The 24,345-nt window shown below is 46.9% G+C and overlaps 1 protein-coding gene across 1 annotated transcript; it reads left to right on the plus strand.

Moving 5' to 3' along the window:
• Positions 1 to 12,226: 12,226 nt before the first annotated feature.
• On the plus strand, positions 12,227 to 16,247 carry LOC146760437 (uncharacterized). The gene is made up of 6 exons (XM_085551363.1): positions 12,227 to 13,108; positions 13,531 to 13,602; positions 13,694 to 13,795; positions 14,504 to 14,689; positions 15,214 to 15,355; positions 15,541 to 16,247. The coding sequence occupies exons 1-6, from the start codon at positions 13,081 to 13,083 to the stop codon at positions 15,635 to 15,637; spliced, it is 627 nt and encodes a 208-aa protein (XP_085407489.1). The 5' UTR covers positions 12,227 to 13,080; the 3' UTR covers positions 15,638 to 16,247.
• Positions 16,248 to 24,345: the final 8,098 nt, after the last annotated feature.

Genomic DNA, 24,345 nt, shown 5'->3' on the forward strand with positions numbered 1-24,345 from the left:
TCTCTAGGACTGATTGCTATTTACCCATTGTGCAGTAATAACTGTACTTGTTCAGGATGGCCTGGCTTGCTTTTTTCACGTGACTGGTGTACTTAGCAGAAATCCGGGGGAGAGAAGAGCATGAATACACATTAATATTTATGTATACTTAATTTTTGGGCCTTTTTAAAGAATTTTCTTTGGAGAGAAGATGGTGCCAATTCCTCAGTGTGGAAGCAAGGTGCTTTCCCTCACTTGTGCAAATTCAGCTTTAAATTAATAAACTTAGAAAAATAAACCCAATACATTTGGGGGGAATTCTAATATCCCAAATACTGTTCTCCCCCTCAGTGAGCTTCGAACCTTTAGATGCTGTTGGATGAATTAGCTGAAAGGTTCTCAGCTGGCAGTATGTCCTTGTGTTGTCTCCAAGTCCAATAGTTCCTATAGATTCAATTGCTCAGGAGGTAAAAACATGGATTAAAGCCGACTTGGGTGAATATTTGAGAGTTTGATGGGAGTGAATTGCCTTAAAAGCAGCTGGTGATAGAACAATATACTGATTGTATTTAAAAAAACCCACAATCGTACTATTTGCTGCTGTGCCGATAAGCTTTCTCCTTGCTTGTAGGCTTGTGAGATCCAGGTTTGCAGAAAACAATCTGTGAAAAATCAGCAATCTCATTAAAAACTTGAACTGACTTTTAGAAGCTTTTCTCCATGGTGTTAGCTGGACAAATCTGCATGTGGATGTCAACATGGAGGCTTTTATTGACCTGGAGTCGAAAACAGCATTTGTACCTACCAGGTGAGATGGGCAGCTACTGCACAGGTACACAGAAGAAACTGATGGAAGCATAAGTACTTGAAATCACCCTCCCTCCTATTTATTGACCTATGTATGTGAATGCCGTGCATGAATGCCTCATAGCCAGATGTCAAAATGGAACAATGCTGCCTGAAGTGGTTGGTGACAATATGGAAGACGGTTCTGATTAGCTGCAGTTTGCAAATTACTTGCAAATATTTCATATCCAGAAGACTGCAATTTATCAGCCATGCGATATTGGAGGCAAAGTCATTGCAGGGGATGGGAGTGATCTACTTGTTCCAGAAGCTGTTAACAGAGCTCTCGTTGCTACTGGGTACATCATGATATACACTTAATTACACTACTTTTCAAATGGTATTTTTATTATGAGAACAGCCTCATTGCTGCCTGCTGCTGCATGGGAAAAGTAGTTGCACACTTGGTATAATTATATGTGGTTCTCTGCTGCAAAACTGACCTTTTACAAAATGTCACATGTGGTGTTTGGTGAGTCTCAGGCTTGCCTAATTTCTGTGCATTTTCGTAAGGCAGAAGTGCAGAAAACAGGTTGCTTTGTTTAGGGAAAAGAAAAACCAACCACAAATGTTTAGCTGACTTGCGGAATCAAACTCTATAATCCAGAGATGGGTTGTAAAGCAGGTATGTTTATTCCAGCGTTGCGCAGCGCTGGGTGCAAGGGGGATAGCTCCTCCAAACCTGCACACCGACTTGTAAAGCCATGATACAGAAAGCAGGCAGAAGAAACATCCTTCAAATCCAGAAGGTAAACTCCACCTATTCATTCCTTAACTGGGTTAATAAAGTGCATGGATTTGCCACCACTGAGTGTATGCATTCAACAATTCTATTACTTGCCTTCAAGTGTTGTACCAAACTACAGCACTTGCTATCAAAAATTTTTGCAAAATTGGAGTCCAAACTCCAGAAAGTCTTCTATCCTTCTACAGTTATGTATCCTTATAGGGTACCACTTTACCCTGACTGGGCAATCTCTTGCTTTTAACTTCTATTCAGGGCTTCATGTTTGGCCCTGATGCCCACACCCCTAAGTGCATCATGTTTGATATTGCTGTGACTCCTGGGGTACAACATTGTTTTTCCCCATTTGTGCTAATGTCAGACTTACAGTTTTTAATCAGTCAATATTGTTGGACCTTTAGCTCCAGTTTTATTAAATTCCTTGCCAGAACAACCTGGCAGGTACAAGAATTTCTGTATTCCTACTTAGTTTATATTTAATTAATCCAAAAAAAAAAACGTAAACCTTTTCTTGTTGGGCAGTAGCTTCTATTACTGTTACAAAACCATCTATGAGTAGTAAGAAGCACCCATATCCACCAGAAAATAAATCTCTTTATCCTGCTTCCCTAGATGCAATTTCCCGTTGCAGTTTGCACACTGCTTTCCTTTCAGTGGGGCGGAGCCCTCCCTGGGCACTTCAAGCCCCCACTCCCCCCACCTCTCCCAGAGGTGACTTGCGGAATCAAACTCTATAATCCAGAGATGGGTTATAAAGCAGGTATGTTTATTCCAGCGTTGCGCAGCGCCAGGTGCAAGGGGGATAGCTCCACCAAACTTGCACACCGTAAAGAGAAATGAGTGTTACAGATATAGGTTAAGCTAATACATAATCAATAGTCTCCTCCTCAGTTTGATTACATATTCATTACATTCCCTATGGCCCCGTTCCCCGCGACCCCATTCCCTCATTCCCCCTGACCCCATTCCCCGCGACCCTTGCCGATGTTTTGGGGTGAAATTCTTCTTCTATTTTCTTCTTGGTGTTATCTGCTGTTATTGTTCTCCCATGTCGGCATCATCTTGCCCGGGGGGGGGATCTAATCCTTCTTGTCAGAGGTCTCCGGACAGTTTCTTCTTATCTTTATTGCCCTCTTCTCTGGCTTTATTTTGACTGTCTGCAATTCCCCCTTTCCCTGCACTTTTAAATGTACAGTTACCCTTTGTCTTGGTTTCTGTGAAGTTCCCCTTTCCCTTTTCTATAGCAAAGTGTTACCTTACCACCATTTTGAGGCTTTGCTCACTCTTCAATTCCCCCCTTTTCTTTAATCTAGCAGGCTTTTACCTGCTAGATTCTTAATGGGTCTCAAAATAGGCTCCGCTCTCTACCTTTTGTCTCAGCTCATGTCTCTTCCAAACCTCGTATTCCCTTCCAGTACCTTGGTACAGACACAAAAGACATCTTATAACAACACAAGTAAAACACACCAAGAGTAGCAAGGTGATGCAGGCTAAGAAAAGCTGTTTTAGTCATCCTAAATTTGGCAACTAGTAAGTTTATCCCATGGTTCAGAGAAAACTATTCCCCAGTCAGTGTTATCCCTGCCTACTCCATGTTGCAATGCATCTTTGGATAAACAGGATACCTCCTTTTGGATTGTCCATCAAGCATCTGCAGCAGCATCCTCAATTGTTTCTAAGGTTACAGAAATTTTCATACAGGGGTACCCCCCTTTTCTTGGGAGTTCTGTGAACTCAATTTGCCGTTGTTGCCCTGGAAGGCCCTCTCCCGTGAGGCCCACTTGTGCCCTGTTCCTGGTACTGGGACTGTACTTTGTAGTATTGGTTTGCCCAATATATTCTCTTATCTTCCCTTATAACCAATTTCCATAAAATACTAAAGGGCATAACAATGTGTCCATTTGGGCATGCACCCATCTGTCAGCTTGCTCTCTTCCTTTCTAAATTATTAATTGGACTCCTGTTCTCTTTAGAATATTTTACAGGTTTTGACTTGGCTTCAGAGATTTTAAGTTTACCGTCTGGAATTGAAGCCCTCTTCAACTGCCTGTTCTGCCACCTGATCTATCATCTTATTTTCTGTTTCCTGTACAGTGTTACATTTCTGATGTCTTTTACAACATATAATAACCATTGGTAGATTTAAATCAGGCTGTTTTTCTTGTGTGTGAGCAATCCTTGCTCTTTTCAGATGGTACTATGAGCGTGTGGCACATATTTAACATCTGTCCATATGATTAAAGCTCTTGTCAAGGCAGTTATTTCAGCCTTCTGAGGGGAAGTCCCCACAGCTGGTGGTTGTGCTTCGATTACCTGGTCAGTAGCAGTTACTGCATGTCCTGCCTTACAGTCTCCTTGTCTCATAAAACTGCAGCTGCTGGTAACCCAGGTGTCTTCTGCATCTTCTAAGGGTTCGTCCTTCAGGTTCGACTGACCGGCTGGAATGTGCAGCTTCAGTTGATTCAAAGCAGTCATGTAATAGTGGTTCTCCGGGAGTTCCGCTAAGGAAAGATACTGGGTTGACAATATTAGTCACAATTATTTCTACATCATCTTGCTCTACCAGGATGGCCTGGTATTTCAGGAATCTTTGGGGTGAGAGCCAATGAACTAATGTCCCCCTTTTGCCTCCAATACAGTAAACACTGTATGAGATATTAAAACTGGTGTCCTTTGGCCCAGTGTCGATTTATGGGCTTCTTGAATATTGAGCACTAGTGCAGCCACTGCCCTCAGGCACCATCCCTTACTCACTTCAAGCTGTTTGAGGTTTACCATCAGTCCGTAGCTGTGTATCCATGGTCAGCATCCTCCTGTCATTCCTGGGAACGTATGGAGTTCCTTGACAGTTTGCAGCTCAGGGGCTTAGCAGATGGCTTCTTTCTTGGCAGTCCTTAAGGTCCAAAGTCCAGCTGTAATTTCTGAGTTATTTGTGCTTTCTGTAAACCAAGAAACTCAGCAAACTCTCAGTCTATTGTACACAGTCCTTTTGTTGCTGTGGCATCCACATGCTCCAGTAAAGTTCCACCCTAGGATGGAGGATCCCAGGTCTCAGGCTCATGAGTTGACCAGTTCTCAAAAATCATTAAGCTGTTCTCACAACCCTGGGTAACACTGTCCAGGTTAACTGAGTCTCTTCTCCCTCTATTAGGGTTTTCCTATTCAAAGGCAAATAACCTTAGGCTTCCTTTAGCCAAACCAGGCAGAAGAGACATCCCTCAAATCCAGAAGGTAAACTCCACCTATTCATTCCTTAACTTGGTTGATAAAGTGCATGGATTTTCCATCACTGAGTGTATCCATTCAACAATTCCATTACTTGTCCTCATGTCTTCTACCAAACTAAAGCACTTGCTATCCGAAAATTTAGCAAATTGGCAAAATTGGAGTTTTGTACTTGGATTCCCATTCAATTAGTAATTCAAACTCAAAAAATTATCTATTATTTCTTTTGTCCTTCTACAGTCACATATCCTCAAAGGGCTCCACTTTACCCTGAGTGGGTGAGCTCTTGCTTTCAACTTGTATTTAGGGCTTAATTTTTGGCCCTGATGCCCACACCCCTAAGTGTGTCTTAATTGAGATTGCTGTGGCTCCTGGGGGTATAACATTGTTTTTCCCAGTTTGTGTTAATAGTCAGACTTACAATTCTTAATCAGCCAATATTGTTTGACCCTTAGCTCCAGTTTTATTAAATTTCTTGCCAGGGTAACCTGACAGGTACAAGAATTTCTGTATTCCTACTTGTTTTCTTAGCTTATATTTAATTAATTCCAAAAGTAAGCCTTTTCTTGTTGGGCAGTAGCACCTACTAATGTTACAAAACCATCTATGGGTAGTAAGAAGCTCCCATATCCATCAGAAAATGAACTACTTTATCCTGCTTCCTTAGCTGCAGTTTCATCGGTGTATCTGCTAGGGTTAACTTCCCAAGTTCTCATTGTTCAGTTCTGCTATCAGAGGCAATTCCTTCTCACTCAGCTTGGTCGGATTTCTCTACCAGTGTCCCACTGCATTTGCACACTGCTTTCATTCCAGCGGGGCAGAGCCCTCCCTGGGCTCCTCAAGCCTCCCTCCCCCCCTTTCCTCGTGGGGGATCCCTGGGTCCTATGGCCCTACTCTAGCACCACAACAGAAACAGCTGTTATTATTCTCAATTCCCTGAACATCTCTGATTCTCAATCAGGTGTTTGTTTTGTTATTTGTTGTTGTTGTTGTTGTTTGTTTGTTTTCTTCTTATTGTACACCTCTCTTCAGACCTGACATCCCTGTTTTTATCTTTGCCTTCCTCAACCTGTGTCCTTCCCAAACTTTCTCACTTTCCAAACTCTCATCATTACATTTCACCTCCTCTCCAGAGCCATCCAGTGCTGCCCAGATTTCAGATTTCCCAGATCTCTGCACATGAAGGCTATTCTCACTTCCAGTGCCCTGTCCTCTCCACCTTCCCCTTTGCTGTTTACAGCAGCAGTCTCTGACCCTGGCTCCCTCTCCCTCTCTGAGAGTTCTGATTGCAGGGGAACGGTGCGGGGGGGTTGTTCTCATGCCAGCACAGATAAACTCACTTTCTCTTTAACCCTTTTTCCTCTGTACATTATTCCACTATTTGTACCCTCATTTACACTTCCACGTACCCTCAGCAATACTTCCGTATGACATTAACAACTACACTTTCTTATACCAGCAAAACAGTTTGTCCCATTCCCTTCAAAACCCACAAATCAAACAACACAGTTCTTCAGTTTCCATAAACACTCTTACTACCTTATAACTTTCCCTTAGCAATCCATATCGTTCAGTTATAACCCTCTCGCCACAGCGCCAGCACTGACTGACCCACCTCCCTTACACCTCTTCGCAGGCAGAACACAGTATCACATAAATGGCTTGATACTCATTCCACACAGACATCCCTCTATATGTTCATTGTCCCTGTCCTCTAGCTTATACATCAACCACCACTGATTACAATATTTAATCAGGATTTTTTTTTTTTTCGGCTCAGGGTTCCTCCTGGTTCCCCAGCGATATCTCGCCAATGTGCCAGTATACACCCCAGGGGTGAGCGCGCAGGGACCTCTTTGCTCTGTGATTTTCCCATCGTAACTTAATATAAACCACCGTATTCTTTCATAAGTAAAACCACTTCTGACACAACAGCATTGTTATGACTTATGACCACATACTTTACAACAATCGGTAATTAATAATACAAAATAAACACGTATTAAAACAAAGATAAACAAGTATTGGAGACAACTTTCGCTTCGTCCGTCCCCGGCCGTTTCCCTCGCGGGAGGACGGAACCGCGGGTCGGGACTCCGCACTCGCCCCGCAGCTGTGCTGCGTCTCACTCACACCACACTCACACGACAATTCAAACAAAATTACAATATATCATTTGTTAAGCTTAACCAAAGATGTTAAGAACACCGGTGCTAGTTGTTGACTTAGGTCACCTATATAGACAGCGCTGTACGATACCAATTATCCCAGGATTACCCAGATCACCCTGTACGAGAAAGCAGACAAGCTCTGCCCAATTAGCAATCACCTGAATGTGAGCAATAGCCCTTTTACCATGCGAACGACTTACTGGCCCCTTTGTAGGCACTCCCTAGGGAGTCCTAACCCAGCCGGCAACCTAACCTAACCCGTGAGCTCACATCCCTAGGGGGGGAGCACGCCGACTCCACTGTGCCCTGCGTAGGACGTCTCCTCACGACTTACGGGATCCCCGTTTCCCAGTTTCACATACCTTTCCGCCGACAGATGGTTCTTGTCTGCTCCTGCAGTGATCAGATGAGGGAGGGGAGTCCTTCCGAGAAATCTCGGGGCGCGCCAAAGGCGTTCCCCTTCTCAGCTGGTCCTGCAGCCGAACAGAGAGGGTCCCATCTGGGGTGCCAATTGACTTGCGGAATCAAACTCTATAATCCAGAGATGGGTTATAAAGCAGGTATGTTTATTCCAGCGTTGCGCAGCGCCAGGTGCAAGGGGGATAGCTCCACCAAACTTGCACACCGTAAAGAGAAATGAGTGTTACAGATATAGGTTAAGCTAATACATAATCAATAGTCTCCTCCTCAGTTTGATTACATATTCATTACATTCCCTATGGCCCCGTTCCCCGCGACCCCATTCCCTCATTCCCCCTGACCCCATTCCCCGCGACCCTTGCCGATGTTTTGGGGTGAAATTCTTCTTCTATTTTCTTCTTGGTGTTATCTGCTGTTATTGTTCTCCCATGTCGGCATCATCTTGCCCGGGGGGGGGATCTAATCCTTCTTGTCAGAGGTCTCCAGACAGTTTCTTCTTATCTTTATTGCCCTCTTCTCTGGCTTTATTTTGACTAAGTGTCTGCAATTCCCCCTTTCCCTGCACTTTTAAATGTACAGTTACCCTTTGTCTTGGTTTCTGTGAAGTTCCCCTTTCCCTTTTCTATAGCAAAGTGTTACCTTACCACCATTTTGAGGCTTTGCTCACTCTTCAGAGGGGATCTCTGGGGGAAACAATACAGGGGGTTGCTCTCATACCAGCACACATAAGCTCACTTTCTCTTTAACCCTTTTTCCTTTGTACACAATTTCACTATTTGTACCTTCAGTTACACTTTGACACACCCTCAATTATACTTTCTGTATACTAATAGCAATTACACTTTCTTATACCATCAAAGCAGTTTGTCCCATTCCCTTCAAAACCCACAGATCAAACAGTACAATTTTTCGGTTTCCACAAACACCTTTAATACCATATAACTTTCCCTTAGCAATCCATATCATTCAGTTCCTTGGGCTGTTCCACCCTTATCTTTATGGCCTTATTTCATGTTTTTCTTGATTCCCAATTTCATCTTTATCCCCTAGTTTTAATACAGTATTCTCAAAAAGTGGTACTGTCATCCCGGTTCTCTCTACCCCTGTTATCTTTAAGGCCTCATTTGTTAATTTGAGTCCTGACACCTTACGGGCCAGTGATGAATGAGCTGTCCCAGTATCAACTAAAACCACAACTTCTTCCCCCTCAGGTCCCACTTTTATATTTACCAGGGGGTCCTGATGGGACCAAAATTTTGAAAGCCCCAGGAACTGATCTAATTGTTCTGCTACTCTTATAGAATCTTCAATTAAAGATTTCATTTCCTTCTTAAAATTTCTAATTTCTCCACTAGTGAGTGGGGAGTTTACATAGCATATTTGTCCTTGTCCCAATGGGACCTCCCATAAGGGGTACACTGAGGTGCTGGTACAGCTAGTGTCTGGGAAAGGAGAAATTTTTATGTCCCTTTTACATTGTTTTAATTCTCTCCTGAGCCCAGCATGCCCCTCTTTTCTGTGAAATGTCCCTGTGTGCTTTACCATTTCCTCTTACTGGGGCAGCGCCTGTCTCCCTTTGTGCTACATTGGGGTTATATGGGGGGGAGATTCTCAGGAGGGTCCCATTGATTAGTTCCTTTCTCTAATTCCTCTCCTTCCTGGTCCGGGCCTTTTTCTTTTTACTAATGACAGGCTGATTTCTTGTATCCAACAGGCAGCATATTCTGATTCCTCCTTTGAAAAGGGGTTTTGTTCTTTACATATAAATTCGAAATCTGACAAACCCAACCTTCACCAGATCTGTATTTTGGCCAAATACTGATTTTCCCTGTAGTGGATCTCTAGGCCATATCTAACACAATATTTAAACATCTTTTGCCTATCCTTTTTCCTGGTTTTGGGACCATTTTAACCCGTCCTTCAACTTATATACTAACCACCAATGATTACATTATTTGATGACGGTGTTCTTGCTTAGATTCCCTCCCGGTTCCCCAGCAATATCCCTCTGATATGCCAATATACATCCTAAGAGATTTTCTTAGGTATCTCTTTCCCTTATGTTCCTACACACACGAGGAGGGGGAGCAATGGTTCAAAAACAAATTTTGTAAAGTTAACATGTTAAAGCGGAGGTAACACAACCCTATTGTTTCTCTAATCTGGATCATTATCACATTTAAACCGCGGTATTTTCTGCAACAAAAGCAACAGGGTCTCGATACTAATTGTGGTTTGCCTTTTGTGGGCTTTTACCCCGCAGGATCATCTGCTTCTGTCTTTAGTGAAAGGACTCTCCCTCAGCAATAGCAATCCCAGACCCTGGAGGTTGATGAGAGAGTCCGGGGAATGAGAGATTTCCCTTTAGTCGGGGAAGAGGTGGTCTGTGAGTGCCTAGGAAACATTAAGGTCCATAAATCCATGGGACCTGATGGGGTGCATCCGCGGGTGCTGAGAGAGCTGGCGGAGGTCGTTGCTGAGCCGCTCTCTGTAATCTATCAGAGATCTTGGAGAACTGGGGAGGTGCCTGAAGACTGGAGGACGGCCAGTGTCAGTCCAGTCTTCAAAAAGGGCAAGAAGGAAGACCCGGGCAATTATAGGCCGGTCAGCCTCACCTCTGTCCCAGGGAAGGTGATGGAACAGCTTGTGCTGGATGCCATCTCCAGACAACTGGGTGATAAGGAGGTTATCAGCAGTCCTCAGCATGGGTTCACCAAGGGGAGGTCATGCTCGACCAACCTGGTGGCCTTTTATGAAGATGTCACTAGCTGGGTGGACAGGGGGCGGGGCGGTAGATGTAGTCTACCTTGATTTCTGTAAGGCTTTTGATACTGTCCCCCATGACATCCTTATAACAAAGCTGAGGAAGTATGGGATAGATGAGTGGACGGTGAAGTGGGTTGAGAATTGGCTGACTGGCAGAGTGCAGAGGGTTGTCGTTGGCGGTGCGGTGTCTGGCTTGAGGCCTGTAACTAGCGGCGTCCCCCAGGGGTCTGTACTGGGTCCAGTCTTGTTCAACATCTTCATCAATGACCTTGATGAGGGGATAGTGACCACCCTCAGCAAGTTTGCTGATGACACGAAGTTGGGAGGATTGGCTGACACACCTGAAGGCTGTGCTGCCATTCAGCGAGACTTGGACAGGCTGGAGAGCTGGGCAGTAAGAAACCGGATGAGGTTTAACAAAAGCAAGTGTAGAGTCTTGCACCTGGGTAGAAATAATTGCATGCACCAGTACAGGCTGGGGGAAGAGCTGCTGGAGAGGAGCTCTGCTGAGAGGGACCTGGGCGTCCTGGTGGACGACAGATTAACCATGAGCCAGCAGTGTGCCCTTGTAGCCAAAAAAGCCAATGGCATTATGGGGTGTATTAAAAAGAGCGTGTCCAGCAGGTCAAAGGAGGCGATCCTCCCCCTCTACTCTGCCCTGGTGAGGCCTCATCTGGAATATTGTGTCCAGTTCTGGGCTCCCCAGTACAAAAAAGACAGGGATCTCTTGGAAAGAGTCCAGTGGAGGGCCACAAAGATGGTGAAGGGCCTGGAGCATCTCCCCTATGAGGAGAGACTTAGGGAACTGGGTCTGTTTAGCCTTGAAAAAAGAAGGCTGAGAGGGGACTTGATCCAGGTCTATAAATATTTGAGGTGTGGGAGCCATAGTGGTGAGGCTGGTCTCTTTTCAGTAGTGCGTAGGGATAGGACTAGGGGTAATGTGATGAAAGTACAGCATAGGAATTTCCGCATTAATGTGTGCAAGAACTTCTTTACAGTGAGGGTGACAGAGCACTGGAACAGGCTGCCCAGGGAGGTGGTGGAGTCTCCTTCTCTGGAGATATTTAAGACCCGCCTGGACGCCTGCCTGTGTGACATGGTGTAGGGAGCCTGCTTTGGCAGGGGGGTTGGACTCGATGATCTCTAGAGGACCCTTCCAACCCCTACAATTCTGTGATTCTGTGATTCTGTGAAGTCACCTCACCACCCAGGCAGGACCGCTGAAATTAGTGGGGTGCACCTCTCCTGTCCAGGAACCCGAAAGAGGTGATAATAATCCCAGGCCAGCAATTGTAGTATTGATATGATGATTTTATTCAAAGCCTTTGTTAAACAAAGAGGGAAGGAAGGGAGGGGTGCGCTGGGGGGGGAATGGGAGGGGTGGAGGAGGGTTGATGTCAGACTGTGAAATCAATTTTTTTAAACTTAATTCTGCTTCAGAAACAATATCTGATTCCAATGCTCTCTGCTTGGTATTTTTTCTTTTGACGCAAACACATAAGCCCCATTGGTGCCTGGTTCAGCAGTTCAGCTTGTATTTCAGCCATCATCCTCAACACTGGAGAGGATTTATCCGCTTGGCTTGTTTAATTGCAGCACGTTTCACACGCGTGGATAACCTGTGCATATTGCGTCACTACCCCTGTGGCCTGAGGTGGTGCACCAGGCTGGAAATAATGCCTTCTTGGGGTTGTTGAAGCTCTGCAAAAGTTTTGCCAAGCAAAGTTGTGGATGCTCCATCCCTGGAGGTGTTCAAGGCCAGGCTGGATGGAGCTCTGGGCAGCAAGACTCTGTGGGTGGCATCTCTGCCCGAGGCAGTGGGGCTGGGGTTCTGAGTTCTTCACTGTCCCTTGCAAGCCAAGCCATTCTATGATTCTGCATTTCTATGATGTAAGCACCAGCCCCACAGCCCTGGTGCAGTGCATCACAAGAGCAGCAGCCTGCGGGGTGCCACCACCCGGAATCACAGAGATGTGAGGTCACAATGCCCCATCCTATGACTGTGCTGAGCTGCGTCATGAGCTCACAAGGCCTGGCTGCAGGCTTGGCTCAGTGTGACACTCACTGTGGCTGCAGCGGTGGTGTTGGAAGCGTGGTGCAAGTGTGGGGGCGGCCATGGACCCTGCCCGCCTTGTCCTCTTCCTCCTATTGGTGGCCATGAGTTTTCAGGAGAGCTGTGCTGCTCCGTGGCGAGCACGGGGAGCAGGTGAGTGGGTAGAGATGGGACCCAAACTGAGCAGCGCTGGGAGCAAGAAGTCAGGCTGTGTCCCCACGGCCCTGTAGTACACTTGCCTGGGGCCTGCCTTCCATGGGGGTGTTGCTGGGTAGGGGGTGATGGGCAGCACTGCAGGAGCTGGGCAAGAGCCCGTGGCTGCGCTGCTCCCCAGGGCTGGCTCCAGCCATACCAGGCTGTAGCTCTGCTAATTGCTGGCTGCAGCACAGCCTTCGTCCTGGGAGATGCCCGGGGAGAGTTCAGAAGAGGCGTGCTGGGCGTGCATGAGCATTTCTGCTTCAGGCTCATGGCACTCCCCAGTTTCCAAGCCAGAGCCCCAGTCCACAGCCCAGGGGAAGAGACAGGTGTGCTTTCCTCCAGTGCCTCAGTGTGACCTTGCTGTCCATCAGAGGCCTCCCAGTAAGAAAGCCCTGGGGGGCTGCATCTTCTTCCACGTAATCTGTGAGAGATGTGGCACGTGGCCCGGAGAGAGCACTGCATACGCTGCCAGGTGCCAGCCTACGGGTCATCCCGTCCACCCTGCAACTTTGGAAATCATGACCTGAGTTATTCTCCCATGCCCCACATCCAGTTACTGAGGGAGAAGGAGATCACACCATATAGTGTATATAAGTGGGAACTTATCTCATCTGTTCTTGATTCTAGATGATGAGCTTCGTGCTCCCTTTCCGGATGCTCCTTTGGATCCGGACTTCATGCCTGTGCCTGGGGGACAACCCAGGGGTAAGTTGTGAGTGTCTGTTTCCTTGGAGGCTGAAACGTTCATGCTCTCATGGTTTACCTGGGTGCAATTTTACTGGAGATCCTCTCCAGGTCTTCCAAGCCTGTTTGTGCCCGGAAGCGTTTGCACAGATGAGCCATGAGTATTTTTTCTCTCAGAGAGCTGCCACGTTTCAGTGGGAAGGTTACCGCTGCCCCTCTGCAGCTGAGGGAGCCCAGACCTTTGTATTTGGGCTGTGGCATTCCCCAACCACCGCCAGACCCTACAGGTCACTCAGGGAAAAGGAGGCCCCCACATGTGCCGGAAGCTCTCCTCACCTGTGTCTGATCACACTTGTGTCTGCAGGCCCTGTCCCCTGTACGCTCTGCTACTCAGTTGATGCTGTAGTGTGTGACTAAAACTTTTCATGGGTCTTTGGTTGCAGAAGTGCCCCCAGTGTGGGCCTTGCCCGGTCATCGGTTTCCTCCTGTGCTGGAGCCCAGCTGGAATCCCAGCAGTGAGTACTCTGTCTTCACTGACTTGGCTGACTCGCCGCTGATCTTCAGATCTTCATGCACATGATATTTAACTTCATACATTCTGTTAAGGTCCGGAAAGAGAAGAGGATGAATCCAAACAAGGAAAATACTCTCAGGGCTCATCCCGTCTCCTGAAGCGACTGCTGAAGGAAATGGAGAAGGCAGAGCGTGGTGGGTATACTTCAGTCTGTTCACTGTGGGACCTGGGAAGCTGAGGTGTGATATACAGGTGTGGGCAGGCTGTAGCCTGCACAGCAGGAAGGGATGGGTCAGAGCCGTGCTGCAGCCGTGTTCCATGTATCACCTTGCAGGTGCTGTCAAGCACCAGAGCTGGTCTGCTGCCAGATGGTCTGCATCCAGCCAAGACCCAGAGGCAGCTGCTCCCCCAGCACAACCATTACTTGTCAGAGCTGCTTTGTGCAGTCATTGGCACCCAGATGGCAGCAAGTGGCAAAGTGGCAAGCGCTGTGCTTCTGTTCATCCAAAGCCCTCCGTGCAGCTGAGCAAGTTCAAGGCAGGAGGAGCATCCCGAGCAGGGTTGGCTGCCTTTGCTAATGCTGGAAATGAGGTGGAGATGCTGATTTTGAAGGCTTGGACTGTGTGTTAGATCTTGGATTTTAGCCTGCAGCTACCTGGCTGTGACGGGCTGGTGACAGCACAGTATGTGAGGGCCTTGCACAGGAGCTGATTCCTCAAGAGGTGTGAGGGAGTCAGCATTGTCCAATAGCTGGGAGGGCCCAAATGCCCTTGGGTAACAGAGGGGCTCACAGTGTACTTGGGGGAAGGCCTGGACTTTACCTGAGCTCTGGATTGGAGAAGCTCAGTTTTTGATGAGGGCACATGACATCCCAATCCTACTGCCCTGCTTTCTTTCTAAAGGAACGGACCAACAAAGTGAGCGGGATGCACTCCAGGAAGGTGGATATCCCATGCTGCCGGTCCCGGATGCGCTGCAGGAAGGTGGATATCCCACACTGCCAGTCCCGGATGCGCTGCAGGAAGGCAGATATCCTACACTGCCCGTCCCGGACAGAGGAATGCAGGCAGCACCAACCAGCATGCCAGGTAATTTCTGTCCCATGATCATACGGTGTCACAAACCAGAGTCACTGCGTGCCTGCAGGCTCTTGCTGCCAGCTCTTGCACACCAGGTCAGCAGCCAGACCTGAGCGTGTGAGCATAGAGCACATGTAAAAGAAGCAGGAGTGTTTCTCCCCTGGGCTGGCTCTGGCTGTGCCCTGTGCTGGCTGAAGCCTGACCTTCAGCCTGGGGGGCGTCCCACAGGGGGAGCTCAGGACACGTATGCCAGGAAAAGCGTGAGGGATTCTGCTCTGTAGCTCTCCCCACGGACCAAGCCCAGACCCCAGAGTACAGCCCCAGCTCTCGGCCCAGAGGAGGACACGGTAGTGCCTGTGCAGCCTCTCCGTACCCAACGAGAGGTGGAAGCAATCCTTCTTGTCCTCCGGTGCTTCGGCACCAGAGACGGAGGCACCCACTGACAAAATGACCTCTTGGGTCCATGAAGCACACTGAGAGATTATCTGTAGCGCAGCTGAAGGTAACGTGGGATATTGTCTCATTTCTTCCAGGGATGAACACAGGCAAAAGCACAGAGGCTGCTGCTCACAGATCTGTGCGGAAGCGCCACATTCCGATGACGGTCTCAGTGATGCTGCTGCCTGCGCTGGTGCTGGCTGTTGGTACTGTGATATGGGTGCTCAAAAACTACCTGTGAGTTGGCCTTTCCCCAGAACACCTTATTGCTGCATTTGGCAATGAAGCATTTGTGGTGCCAGGATCCTGGATGGCCAAATCAGCCGCTGGCAGTACACTGCCAGGACTTAGGTTGCAAAGTCTTTCAAGTTTCCCCTTATTTCCTGTCAGTGAGTAGTGCTTTCTGAAACTCATTCTCACAGAGCGCGCAAGAGGGAAAAGAGAGCAGCAGAAGCAGCAGATGGAGCTGGGGAAGGCAACGAGACAGACTCTGACCCAGTCAAACAAGAATCTCCGTAATAGCTCCAGTCCGTTCCATTCTGCCATTGAAGAGGCCCGAAGTCTTCAAGGTCATCTGGAAGACCAGGAGCTTGAACTGAAAGCCATGAAAGAGATCCTTGGGAACAGTCCTGAGTGCTGCCTTCTGTCAGAGGATGGCCCTGAATGTGAGAGCAGAGCTTTTGTCCTTCATCCTGCGTTCTCCAGGACAGGTATCACCAGCAGTTTGAAGATTCTTAGCTCGACACAGCTACATTCCTGTTGAGGGTCCTCATGAGGACCCAGAAAACGAGCTTCCTCTGACTGCTGGACAAAACGTAATGTCTTTGGAGATGTGGGTGAGAATGGCTGGTTTCAGGGAGAGCTGACAGATGGCACAAGAGGACTGGTCCCTTCCAATTTGGTTGCGGAGCTTTCAGATGATGAACTGGATACACCTGGAGATCCTGTCAGAATTCCTGCATTGCTCCATCTGCAAGACTACCATTGCTCCACTCAATGGAACAACTCGATGTTGAGCAGAATGTGGTTGAGCTCCTTCGGGAACTCTCTGAGGCGACTGACAGCGGAACTGCAGAGCTTTATTGTATATTAAAAACAACCAAACAACTGTCCCCTCCCTCTCCCTTCCCCTCGCCCCCCTCCACCCCGCCCCCCCCCAAAAAAAACAAAAAAAAGACAAAAAAAAACCCAAAAAACCCTAAAAAAACAACAAAAAACAACCCACCCCCAATAAAACAAAAAACCTAAACCAATTAAAATCTCAACGCTGTTCTTTTTCTGGGATACACTGAGGTGATGCTTCTTCTAGCTTAGACTTTGCAATGAGTTTGTGTCACGGAGTTCTCTCTAGAGCTCACTCAGTGACAGTGGGAACAAACCCAGGGAGAGAAGGAACAAAGAACCTCCCCTCTCTAACTGCGCGGTGCGGCGCGGCTGAGAGGGGAAGGGAAGGGAGATTGTGAATGGGTCTAGGAGGGAAAAAATGAAAAAAAACCAACGATCTGAGAATGAACAGCAGTTTAACGAACCCAGTGACACTAAACAACAACGATGTTGCAGAACGGCGGGAGAAAAGCAGACGACCACACCTGTCATTGACATGATCAGCGAATCTCGTTTATTCCTTGCCTGCGTGTACCTTTATAATACGGATAATCAGCTCATACATATTGCAAAAGTGGAGCTCATCATTGGTTCCCAATTACATACTATCCCCGAGTATCTTAACAGCTTGTTGTTATCATCCTGAAAGCTACTCCCTTGCTGAGTTCCCAGAACCATGGCTAGTTTCTAACCATCACAGGGCATCCTGATGTTCTCACTGTCATTGCAGGTGTTATGGCTGCTTGATTAACCGCACCGTGTTTACGACCCTTCTCAGCTAACTAGCTGTAAAAAACACTCTCTACAGGACCCCACAGATTACCTTCAGAATTCAACAGTTAGTTCTGTTTCCTTTCTGAGTGCATAACAACCTGAGCACATGAATTGAATGACGCGGCTTGTTAGTCTGGTACAAACTCTGCTGTACACTGGAACTTGGTCCATTTGTAAGCAGGACTTCGTCCATCTCTGCAGGACAGCAGAAAACCCTTTGTGCTAATCATGATGCCAAGAAGCAGAATGCAGCAAATGGCAGATGATCCAACTGCTTCAGGTGTTCATTTCCTTAAAACTGTGAATAGTTTTGGACTGAGAGTTTGTAAGCAGAACGGAGCTCTTAAAGCTGTCAGAGATTATTTCTGCACTGTTCAATTCTATCTGCCTAACATACATAGGATCTCAGAACTGCGTTGCTTGAACTGGTGGAACTTGTTGAAGTGAACTGGGATGAGCAAGTTTTAGAACATAGTCAGAGTGCTGTAAAAAATGGATAATCTCATGAGTATTAAGGTACAGGATTGCTATTTCTGCACTGAATTTGTTTTTATTTTACATGGCTGTGATCTGAAAGTTCCTAACCTTTATTCTGATTCTAAAATCATCCCTAACTCCAAATGTAACAACAAAAATGATGCTAGAAATTTGTAGCAAAAGGAACCTTAACCCTGATCATAATCCAAAAAACAATCAGTAAGGTAACAATAATCTTTACCTTAAAAGTAATATTAATCAGAGCCCAAATGATGCCTGCATCCAATCAGAAGCATGCTTTGTATTATTTAAGAGTTGTATTTTTTCCAATGAACTCTCTCTATTTTCACGTTTATAAAGTAACAGAGTCTGTTCTTTTTCTCCTGTCACTGCCTTACTCCTGACATCCCCTGGAAATGACCCAGATAGGGCACCATCAAAATAATGCTAATAGTAATGTCAATCCTAAGGGTATCTCTAGCCTCAGTGTTAATGGGACGCTCACAACAATCCCAACAGCCTTAAACATTCTGGTGGTGTGAAAGAGGTGCTGCCTTGCACATGCTGGGCAGTCCCATTGCCTGTTAAATGCAGGCGGCAGCGTAGAAACATGATGCCCGTGGTCATCAAGGGACATCAATTCAATTACTCATTTATTTATTGACAGAGATTCACGTTTGCTACGTTTGGAGAAGTTTTTATTTGTTTGCTGTGGTTTGGTTTTTTCTTTTTTTTTTTCCCCCTTCCCTCCTCTTCCATCTTTGTGTTCTTCCCCTATAACCAAAAGAGAACGGATCCCCAGGGTCTGTCCCGCAGAGGTTCTTTCCGTGGTCTCTGCTGCCACCTGCTGGCCAATACACGGAACTGCCACTGTTGGGCGTTTGGTGCCGCAGGAAGCACAACGCAGATCTGAGTTCTGACCGGTCTACGCAGCAAATCCGCCAATCTTTATTGCGATAAGCCCTCCACATGGCATTGCGCATGCACTCGAACACACAAAAGGCACAGATTTCTCCTAACTCCTTGAGGAGCAGGCAAGCAGAACAACTGAGCGCAGCACTGCTTGTGATTGGGCCACCCCCATCATAGAGATGTGTGTTAGATCTTTTACCCACCCCTGGACTGGCCTTGTTGTTTAACGATAACCTCTGAAATCTGAGTTACTGGTTCTACCACCTGTAGTGTAGAATAGGTAGCCAATAAATGCTTTTCAACTGTGATGTATCTTTATTCTGCTCCATGCCAAACCTGTGACCAAAACCTCATAGGGGTTCACAAAGAACTCTGGCTCTGCCAGAGCCCCCATCCAGACCCTTCTTGAGTTACATTCACATCTAGTTTGGCTGAAAAGGTTGGATTATAAATACTCAGTGCTTGGGCCTGTTTAACAGATATTTTTTCCTGATTATGCTGTCCATCGATCTTTTTAAACTGAACTCCTGCTCTAATCTGGTCTTTAAACATTGGTTGTCTCAAGACCCTAATGGGTCCAGACTGGATTACCTTAGGGGCTGGACGCCTAAGTCATGGCAGCAGATGGTTCTCTGCCTTTCTCAGACCTTTCCACCACCATTCAGAGCCTGCATCTGGCCATAGGCACTCTTGTCTCCCCATCAATTGGGCAGCCTGTTGTATTACAGCACCTGAGGGCCACTGGGGGGTTCAGTATGGATAACATAGACCCATCCTGATGTAAAGGTGATGGCTGTAGGATGAGATCCCTCGTTCCTGATGAAAAATTTATTGACTGGGCTCTCAAAATCATCTTCATAGATTGCCTCTTTCATGCCTAATTCTCTAATATAATTTTGTTAGTCCTCCATAGAGGACCACAGGCTCATATTTAATGGTATGTCATTCTTATTTGGCCATGTTATATGACACACAACCATAAATCATTCACTGATCAAATGGCTATCCTCATTATGTTGGACAGAACATACAGTCTTTGCCTGAGGGCAGGGTGAGTAGTAATGGATGTCAGTTTTGAAATTTCCAGTCCGTTCACCACAGCGCTTTCTGCCTCCATGTCCCATAACCAGAGCAGCTATGCTGGCATGCTCTCTTGGTTTCTGTCTAAACCACTGTACTATATCCATCATTACAGCTGCTGTATTATGGGCAGCAGGGTTTGGGGGGTTGGACACTGGTCAGGGCACTCCCACCAGCCTATCCTGCATTATTTTTTTCATTTTTGGGTTACAATCAGTCAGATCTCAAATAGATCTAGTCCAAATGGAACCTCAAAATCTGACCTTTTAGTGCCTTCATTTACAGAGTCCATTTTATACAGATTCCCTGTACAGGGTCCCCATGGTCTTCCAGAGAGATGTTACTGATCTTCCATAGGAGAATGATTGAATTAGGTTTTTTCCCCATCAAAACTGCCACCTGTCTTTCCAGTTTTTCAACACTATCATTCAATAGCTGATTTGCATCAGCCTGAGCCTCTTCAGTTATGTTCAGACAGTTCAAGGCCATCAGCAGTGGCCATGCCACCATGAACACAGCTAACTGTCATTCTCAAGTTGTACGTATGTCTTTGCTGAGACCATGGAAATACTCAGTCAGGTGGGCCAGGGACTCATGGACCCTCCCTCCGTCCCACACAGGGCCCCATTTTTCAGTGACAGAAGCAATGCTGCATTTTGAGGATCCTAGGAATCCCAGGACATGCCCTGACAAAAGGTCATTCAAAGGGGTAGTCTTTCCCCATCCAAACCACCCCATGATATTCACAGAATCACTGAATTGTAGGGGTTGGAAGGGACCTCCAGAGACCATTGAGTCCAACACCCCTGCCAAAGCAGGTTCCCTACACCACGTCGCACAGCTCGGCATCCAGGCAGGTCTTGAATATCTCCAGAGAAGGAGATTCCACAACCACCCTGGGCAGCCTGTTCCAGTGCTCTGTCACCCTCACCATAAAGAAGTTATTGCACACATTAGTGCAGAACTTCCTATGCTGTACATTCATCCCATTACCCCTAATCCTGTCCCCATGCATTTCTGAACAGACACCAGCCTCACCACTATGGCTCCCACACCTCAGGAATTTATAAACCTGGATCAAGTCCCTCTCAGCCTTCTTTTCTCAAGGCTAAACAGACCCAGTTCCCTAAGTCTCTCCTCATAGGTGAGATGCCATGTGTACTGTATGTTTATTGTCTATTTATTTATAGTTGGGTTTAAAGAAGACATTAAAGCAGCACTGTGCAACTGATACCAATCCAGGTTGTCCCAATGAGTTCTGTACTGTTACTGTGTTGACAAAGTTCCTTCTCAACCTCCCCACCCAATTTCTGCTTACAATGGACCTATGGGACTTGCATCACTTTTCTTCACATCACTCTTCTCCTCTGCATTCATCTGCTCAGTGTTAAAACTGCTTTGCACCAACTCCCACTGGCTTTCCTCAGAGAACCAGCTACACATGGAAAAGGAAAGATTTCTCTTTTTTATCTGGCCAGCAAATGGAAAGAAAGGTGATGCAATTGAATGAACAGTAAAACACAGGGATCAACTGCATGCCATGTTCAAGCTGCATCTATTGAAGTTTGTCTTTCATATGGAATACTTTTAAAAGAAATGATTTATACTGAGGTAGGATAGGATAGATTGAATCACAGTGAAGTAGTTGACAACAGAGGCCATCAGACTCTGGTAGATAGAGCAAATTCCAGTAATCTTCCTGGGATAGATCAGCCAGGTAGTTGAGAGGTATCAACTTAAAACTGAACAGGACTTGTGAGTATTTCACACATTGAGACGGGTTAACACATTCTCACTGATTCTCAGAATTTGGGGAGATGGAACAAATTCCAGTAATCCCCCTGAAAGTCAGAAATCAGACAGATAATTGGGAGGTATCTGACTGAACAAAGAGCAAGGGATAGAGAAATCTGGAGGGCAGTGGGAGTAGTGTGTGCCCAAATGGCCTGCTGAAAACATGCCCTTAACCATGGCAATTTATTTAGGAGAGTTGAAAATACCTGGAGGATGAGACACATCATATAGGCAGCAGGGAAGAGTAGTGCTGGGCACCGGGCTATAGTCACAGGGCATTGGCACTAGCACCGCTGTCTGTGTCTGTGAATCTGAAGGCATTTGTGTCCAGCGAACACAGTTCTGGAAAACATTGTAGTTTCAGTAAAAGAAAAAAAAAGACATCAAATCACCTCAAAGATTCATATTTACAACTTAAAATGGAACAAGACTCATGAGAATTTCTCATGTTGAGAAGGGTTAACATATTTTCATTGATTTCCATCTTTGTCTTCAATTATTTGTTTCCGTTTTATTGACATTTATGATCAACTATTAAGCTTACAGCCTCAAAATAAATAAATAAATTAAAAGAGATACATTTGCATCTTGCACATGGCCTGATGCCCCTCTCACCTTCACAGTTCCCACAAGTCCTTCCATGATGGAGAGTATGAGATCCAGCAGAGCACCTCTCCTCTTTGGTTCCTCCACTGCTTGGTCAAGAAGCTGCCATCTGTGCTCTCCAGGGATCTGCTGGATGGCACATGCCCTGCTGTGCTGTCCCTGCCGCAGATAATGGAGTGACAAAGGCCCCCAAATTGGACAAGGGACAGACAACATCAGATTCCCATCTGTCTGCAGAGGGCACCTTCCATTGACTGTTCCTGATCAGGAAGACAGGAAAAGACACTGATGGTCTCCTCTGTTGGCCATTTCCATTAGGTCTGACCTGTCTGCTCTTCCATCCCCAGGCAGAGCTCAGTGCACTCTCACAGAGGGCAGTCACCCTTCTTTATCTCCTCGCCCATCCATCCTAAAGACTCTGTATCCCCCTTATGCTACAGTGCAGTTGTGGAAGCCATTCAACTGTGTCCCTGTGGTCCAAACAGGAGCTCAGGCCAGCAGCTCTATCAAGATTTCTAGCTTCTTGTGTGTTGGTGTTTGCATTAGTGCAAAACCACAGAAGTAAACATCCTAATTGAAAAGCATCACTGGACATTGCCTGACTGGATAGCTCATCTATGGTATCAGTGTGCAGAAGGTGGCACACAGACATTAGAGCGATTGTGGGTCTTGGAGGTGACGTAGCAGCACGGACACACCATGGGCATGGCTTTGCTGAAGGCCCTGTGCTGCAATTGCAGCTGCATGTGAATTCACCAGACATCCGGTGCTATCCCCTCTCTGGCCCTCAGCTGATGCCCAGGAAGGAGCTGTCTGTCTCAGGGACTTCCCACACGGTTTACAAGCACTGGCACACATCAGGAGCAGCCCAGGCACCTTGGGCATCACCCAGTGTCTGTGTGTGAGCAACTGCCTCCCTGCTGAAGGACCGAGGACTCAGAGCAGGAGCTCACATGCAGGCAACTCCTTGTGCACTTCTGAACTGAACCAGAGGAATCCCAGCTCCTGTGGGTGTGTAGGGAGCTGAATCCCATTTCAGCTCCAGGATTTCTGTCAACGGATGAGACTCCTGCACTGCCTCAGCTGGATCACTGTCCTGCACAGGGAAAGTCCAAACCTCGCCTTCCTTGTCTGGGTGCCCTTATTGTTTCATCAAACGAACTCTGGGAGCACTCCCCATATGTCTCCAATCAGTCACTGACCACTGGACATGTGGTGGATAATTGAGCGGATTTCAAAGCACAGTCATGATGCTGTTGTCTTTCAGGAGCTGTTGGCCATGAAGACCCAGGGATGTGTCAGGGGACACGAGTGGGAAGGATAAAAATGACATCATCTGCTGCTTGCTTGTCCAGGCTCCTGGGACACTGGGAGCTCATAAAAGTGTGCAGGGCTGCAGAGAGACAGCTGTGCCCAGGAGCAGCTCTTGTGCACAGCACAGCCTGCAGGTGACAGAAGGAGAGGAGAGAAATTGAAGAGAGCTTGCAGGATATGTGTGGTGTGAGCAGGCTGTGAGCTCACTGCAGGAGCATTGCTCACAGACCATGACAAGGTAAGTCTCACAGCTGACCATGAGCTGCTTTTAATTAAGGGATAACTATAACTGGGACATCCCATAGGAGATCTGACTGCAGGCACTGCATGTTTCTTTACTGTGGAAAAAGCTTTCTGCTCCAGCTGAGACGGGTGCCCAGGGCTGTCCTGCAGAGCAGGGTCCCTGCTGTGCCCCAGGGGCTGTGTGCCGGGTATGGGACTCTGCCGCCTGCCAGGCTCAGCACTCAGCCTGCCCGGGGAGCTGCCCAGGGCGCTGCGGGGAGACGGGTGGGGGGAAGGAGCCCCCCGGCAGGGCTTGTGCTGCCACAGCTGCTGCCTGGGGCAGGGGATCACAGCTCCACTGCACAACAGTATGTTACCTAGGGTCCTTTGCAAAAGGAGAGCCAAGGCAGGGGGTTTCCATTTCCTGTTCTGAGGCAAAGAGGTTTGGAGTCAGAAATCTAAAAGGGGCAATAAGAGTTCTGAGAATTTTTCGTCAATAAATTGCTTGTTTTGTGAACAGTCACACATGATGTGCTTTCAGTCTCCCCTTTCTCAAAGGATGGAATTATCATCATTTTCTGTAGGCATGAATAATTCGCTTATCTTACAAACAGGCAGCATTTTCTAACTGAAACTGAATGCCACAGAAGCTGGGGTAGGGGGCTCTAAGAGCACTTGGGTTAAAGATATGAGACATGAAACAGATGAAAATATCCAGGGAGAAGGCGTAAGAAAATAAGAGGAAGGTTAGAGCTCCATATGCTGCTTCTGCTTAAGGAATGCTGATCTACATGAAATTAAATGCAAGTAATGGTGCTAAATGTACACTGCTGTAGGAGAATTAAAACATTTCATAGTATAGCAGGAGTAGTGCCTCTGAGAATGGTCTGGACTTGTCATTATCTTCTGCCCTCTGAGCAGGACTCCAAGCCCAACAACAGCAG

This window comes from Coturnix japonica, chromosome 6 (genome assembly GCF_054131305.1).
Source record: "Coturnix japonica strain WE chromosome 6, WE-NBRP24, whole genome shotgun sequence".
Classification (NCBI taxonomy): Eukaryota; Metazoa; Chordata; class Aves; order Galliformes; family Phasianidae; genus Coturnix; species Coturnix japonica.

Coding starts and splice junctions, on each gene's coding strand:
- LOC146760437 (XM_085551363.1), top strand. CDS start 13,081: ATGCCTGTGCCTGGGGGACAACCCAGGG. Junction 13,109..13,530: donor GCCTGGGGGACAACCCAGGG/GTAAGTTGTGAG, acceptor CTTTGGTTGCAG/AAGTGCCCCCAGTGTGGGCC. Junction 14,690..15,213: donor AGCACCAACCAGCATGCCAG/GTAATTTCTGTC, acceptor CATTTCTTCCAG/GGATGAACACAGGCAAAAGC.